Source organism: Abramis brama, assembly GCF_963993115.1.
Source record: "Abramis brama genome assembly, chromosome: 11".
In the NCBI taxonomy this organism is placed as follows: Eukaryota; Metazoa; Chordata; class Actinopteri; order Cypriniformes; family Leuciscidae; genus Abramis; species Abramis brama.
Genome location: NC_139973.1, coordinates 15,280,558 through 15,286,557, shown reverse-complemented (window position 1 = coordinate 15,286,557; position 6,000 = coordinate 15,280,558). Strand labels below are relative to the sequence as shown.

General features: G+C 38.5%; 1 protein-coding gene across 1 annotated transcript in view; it reads right to left on the bottom strand.

The window, feature by feature from the left end:
* Positions 1-6,000, bottom strand: part of zc3h3 (zinc finger CCCH-type containing 3) — a 78,325-nt gene continuing 72,325 nt past the window's right edge. The window contains exons 10-12 of the mRNA XM_084129355.1: positions 4,751-4,914; positions 3,405-3,574; positions 1-545 (exon numbers count right to left, since the gene is read on the bottom strand). Coding sequence (XP_083985481.1) covers positions 475-545; positions 3,405-3,574; positions 4,751-4,914 — 405 coding nt within the window. The 3' untranslated portion in view covers positions 1-474. The remainder of the gene's footprint in view (positions 546-3,404; positions 3,575-4,750; positions 4,915-6,000) is intronic.

The window sequence follows — 6,000 nt, the reverse complement described above, 5'->3', positions numbered from 1 at the left end:
TTTGCAGAAATCACAAAGAAATTTTATTAAGAAGTTTTCCATTCTTTGAAAATACATTTTCACAAGCTTACATTCTAAATGATAAAACTAATTCTTTGCACAACAAACCACTACATAAACGCTGTTTTAAAAACCCCTGAGAATAACTTTACACTTTGAAACTAACTCCATTCTCTTGGAATGTAAATGTGTTTTTTTTGCAGAACAGTATTTGATTATAATGCATATATTCAGTTCTGCAATTGTGAATAGTTATGAACATATTCTAAGAAATCTGTATAATCAATTCTTAGAATTTGCATCTTGGAATTCTTGAAACGAAAAGTGATTTGATACCAAAAAATAGCTGTGAACGTCTAATGTACAGAGGTCTTTGTAAACTGTTCAAGAGAGGCGGAGTCAATTTCTTATTTCGAAAATAAAAGTTAAGTTAAAAAAAGTTGAATTATTCATTACTGATTAAAACACCCACCATTAGCCCTCCTTTGGCGAGGGTTCTGTTTGTGTTGAAGATAAGAATCGTGGCTTGATATGCAGTGTCTTTCCTGTAACAGAGAGAAGAAAGGAGAAGAAAAATTCCACAAAGAAACACTGTGCAGTGCAAAAGGAAAAGAACAACATGTTATCCGTAAAGGAAGAGTTTATTTCATGTACTCAAGGAAGTGAATTGTGATTGTCTTTTGGTTATACAGCAGTAACTGATGCTAAAAGTATATGAAACTTTGATTCGGAAAAACAAGACAGACAGACAAGAAATAAATAGCACCTGCTACGTAATGACAGGAGTAGCTATCACTTGTTTTTACTGATAGAGGAGTGACACATGACGAGTGTGTGATTGTCTCAGGGTGAGTGATAGCACATAGACCGAAGGGGAAAGGAGAAGATGCAGGCAGTGATGCATAGATTCTGGGCTAATTTATGCAAAGCAGAGAGAAGTATGTCTGGAGGGCCACAATCTTTAGAGTGAGAGCTACACTGTCATTAGTAACAATTAACTGCTCTTAGTGTGAGTCTGTGTGGCTGGGAACCTCACTATGGTTGGGAATCAAGAGTTAGTTCTTATTCAAGACCAGCTCCAATTTCTTTAAACACACACGTGGGTTCTCATGTTTTATGGAGACATTCCATAGACATAATGATTTTTATACTGTACAAGCTGTATATTCTATCTGCTTACACTAACCCTAACCATCACAGAAACCTTTCTGCATTTTTACATTTTCAAAAAAACATCACTTAGTATGATTTATAAGCTGTTTTCCTCATGGGGACCAACAAATGTCCAAGGATTTTGTATATTGCCATCTTTGTGGGGACATTTTGTCCTCACAACGTAGAATTTACCTGGACAGTGACACACACACACACACACACACACACACACACACACACACACACACACACACACACACACACACAATGATTTTAATGACTTTCAGTTTAAGTACTGGTTCTGGAGCATCTGTTTACAGCCGATGCAAATAGAAAACTGTAATATGATATTTAAGCATCAGAGCTGCTGTCATAATAATCAGGGATGCTTGCCTCAGAATAGAATGTGTTTTAAATTCCAATTAAATTCCTGTATTTAAATTGAGGCTGCAAACAGAAGGTATGAATTACAATTAGAATTTGATCACAACAAAGAATTCAAATCAATTAATATTTAAAATTAAAATGTATAACTTATTTAACTAGAAAAGTAAAGTTTGTCAAGACTTATTGGTTTGCTTAAAAATTAAACAAATTGAAGGGTTAATAATTTGACAACATACTTCTGAGGATAATGAATGCAGTAAGTATCGTTTGCCAAACATTATCCATGGTTTCGTCTTCAAAATGACCAAGATACATATTAACAGAACCACTAAGGAATCCAGATCGTTGAACTGAATCAGAAAAGTCAAATTCCCTTTGAGAGCAGCAATTGTTCAGTCTGTATGTAGCAGATGATTTCAGGCAACAGGATGAGAAAGTGACATGTGAAAAGCCATGGTGGTCTGGTGGGCACCTGTGCTATTCTGAGACACAGGGCTGCCATCAATGATCCCAACGGGGAACTAATCTGGAACTTGGCATCAGAGAAATAGGAAGTGTGTATGCACAACAAGCACAAATTTGTATAAATATGCAGACATGACAGAAATAAACTTGCCATCACTCATGAAAGCTTTGAGAATAGAAAGGAAAGATGCATGAACATGAGCTAAAAAAACCAGCAAAAATAGAGCAAACAGGAGTTAAACGTTTAAATGTTTACGTATAGAGAAGAGAAAGAGCCAATGCCATGCTTCAGAATGTCCATGTGACAGAAAACACGCAAGGTCAGAGGTTAATCACAGTGGTTTCTGTTCTGCAGTAACTATTTTAAGAAAGGAAGTATGAAAGCATGAGAAAGGAGAAAACTAAATTAAGAGAGTTCAAATGGTTTCTTAAAAGTTAGAACCAGTTCATTTCTTGCATGAGTTTGTGTAAAGGCAGTATAAGGTTTGTCTTACTGAGTGTGGAGAGAGAAAGACAGTGTTCCATAGGGTACGGCTGGTGTGTGTGTGTGTGTGTGTGTGTGTGTGAGGATATAGGGGCCCCTTTCTTCTAATCCTCTATCAGTCAGACTGACATACCAGCTTCAGCTGTGCCTGTCCTTAACAACAAACCTAAATATTAGTAACCCCTCAGTAAGTATTATATACCTCATGTAGTCCGCTCTTAAATAATATCACCCCCCTCGATATTATTAACTCCGTCACTGTGCATTAAATAACACAACTATTCACTCCATACATATTTATTACCTCCTTACTCTTTATATATACAGTGAGACCAACAAGTATTTGAACTCTTAAGCCACACATAAAAAGGCTATTAAAAAATAGCCACACACACACACACACACGCGCACACACACACGCACACACACACGCACACACACACGCACACACACACACACGCACACACGCACACAAATGTTTCATGCAATTTAAATGCATTAGATGCAAAACATCAATCCAAGTGGCATCTACAAAGAAATCATTCAATACCTTTTCCTAGAGCTAACTTTATTTTCCCAGTAAATCCAATTTTTAGTGGGTGTATGAAGTAATTTCCTCTCAGTTTCACACAGGTGTCCCAGCAGGGTAACCACAGGTGTAGTTGTCATCACTATGTGCCCAAATACTTTTTGAACATAATTCTCAATTAAAACCCAATAAACTTATTTTCGTGAATGTTTTGTTATCTTTCTTTAAAGTGCCACTTGGTTACACTTAATTATTTCAATAATATTTGTATATTATGTGTAGCTTAAGTATCTAAATACTTTGTAGGGCCAATGTATGCATCTCATCTACTGTATGTTATTATTATTATTTAAATCTAACCTCCAGTTCACACACAGTACACACCTTTGGCCTGTAAGCCTGCCGCAGGAGGGATCTTTGGGGAATCAGGGTTCTCTGACATGTCAGGAGAGCTGGACAAAGATATGAAGGAGGGCAGCTTCTCAGGACCCGAGGAGGACGAGCCCTCATCTGCCTGTATGGACCCTGTAGACGGAGCCTGAACTTCCTCCGAACTGAAAAGGCAAAACACAAATTATTATAACGAAGAAACAGATTTCATTTTATTATATTTTCAAAGGAATTTATAAATGATCAGCATGCTCATGGGAGATTTGCATTAGCCGTGTTTCCAGCACAGGAACTTCCCCCAGGAACTAGGGACTTTGGGGTGGTACTCGGTGTGTTTCGACTACAGGAACCAGGGTCTAAATGAAGTTCCGGGTAAAAAAAAACCCCCTCAGAAAGTAGTGTACTTTTTCAAAGTTCAGGAACATACAGGGCTGGGACTTGGGTGCTGAACATGCTGATTGGTTGAGTTCACGCAGCATTTTGATTGGTTGACTCCACGCAGCATTTTATTTCAACCACCATTTTTAAAAGTTTGTTGCAGTGCGTGCAGTAAGAGTTGTTTGTTATTCGAATCAACAATGGATTTAAAAAAAAATACGAAAGATGGACCGACGACGAGGTTCAGGCTTTATTAAGATTATATGCAGGGGACGAAATCCAGCGGGAACTGGAGAGTCGCTTCAGTCCTACGTCAATAGACTAAAGGTGACTTTTGTTAACACAAAGGACGATAACTTTAAAGATAACAATGAAGATATATTTCTAAAAATCATTCTCAATATAAAAGAATAGCAGAGTTCACACCACAGCTATCAAGATAACGGCACAGAAAAACGATATAGTTGGAGTCACTTTCAGAACGATTTTATCCAGGTGATGAAAGATAAAAACATTGACAGCCAATCAGAATTCATCCTGCTGTAACAAGCTCGAGCATTCAAAGTGGCAGACAAGCCCGTGATTAGAATAAACAGAACGATATCGTCCGCTGGTGTGGGCACTAGTTATTTTTATAGTTATCATTCTAGGTGTAAATTGGCCTTAATTTGCATAATCTTCATGGTACTTTAGACCACGATGGAAACGCAGACAGCTACAGGTCTGGGGAAAAAAAAGTTGTTACAGGTTATTTCGGTGGAAACGTGGCTATGGTTATTCAGGTCTCTTCCCTATAAATAATAGTAATATAGTGATATAAATAATAATAATAATAACAATAATAACTTATTTATAACTGTTTGAGTTATAACTACAGTGCAGAAAGTGGAAAGAGAACCCTTATATACAGATGGCAATTAAGAACTGTAAAGGCCAATGTGGGATTAGTTCCTCTTCCTGACCTCTTTATAATGTCTCTGGTGCGGGCTTTCTTGGCCGGTCCAAAGCTTGTGTTAGAGCCAGTGCGTTTCACACTCTGTCTGTGGTGCAGCTTGCATTTGGATCCACGTGGACACACACCAGTACTGGAGAAGTCAGGACACACCAGCGTGTGTTTCTTCTTACACTGTGGAGAGAGCAGAACATTCATAATTCTTTATTTCTTTATACCCAGATTCACAGTGGATGTTTTGTGGGTTGGTAATGAACATGTGTGCCACACTCAGTAGGAGTGCACTGAAGTTAGCAAAAGTAAGTGTTTGTGTGTGATCACACATCAGTAGGTGCATGCATCTGATAAGTGAGAGAAGGTGAGCATGTGTTTGTGTGTGTAAGTGAGAGTAGGTGAGAGTGTCTGTGTGCCTGTGTAATTTGGGCGTAAATTGGTAGCTTCATTCTTCTGGAGACCTGATCCCTCCCACCTGTCAGAGGAGCTAATTATACCCCACTATGGGGTGAGGAGCGCAAGACGCGTGTATAAGTGAGAGAGGGGGACTGGGCAAGTGTGGGACAAGTTGCTCCAGAAATAGAGAGAGAGAGAGAGTGCGTCTGTATGTGTGTGGGAGTGAAGGGTGGCTGAAGGATCGTGTGTCCGGGAACAGTGTGGACTCCCTGTCACCCTTTGGGGCAGACCGCCCCGAGACACTCTCCCCCATCAGGGATCAGGTCAGAGCCATAAGTGGCCTAAAATGACCAAATATACAGTTATAACAGTGAAACACCAGATGATCTCATCTTATGGTGCTTAGAAATGAAATGACAGATTTTGTTAGATTAAACCCTCAGGGACAGTTCACACAGGAAACATGTTCTTGTAATCCAGCTGTGATACTTTTTTAATTGTTGCACAAATGCATCTGCCTTTTCAGTGTATAGCACCACAGGCACCGCATTTTTAAGATATTGTGTGAAAAGTAGTTTGCCAAAATGCATCTCAAGACCCTCAGTAAACCCCTATATTAAATGTATCCTGTGTAAATGGCACATTAGGAGGTCAAGTATAAGACAGCTATGATGAAAAACAACAAAACAAAACTGAAAACAACAAAAATGAAATGATAATAATAATAAAAAATAGTTAGGCTTAACAGGTTGACATTCAAGTCTATGTCTAGATTATGAGATTAAGGAACATAGACTCTATCACTAATTGCAGACATAGTGTGGCTTTGGAATTTTTAAGTCCAGGAGGACAGCTTTTGCTATATTTTCT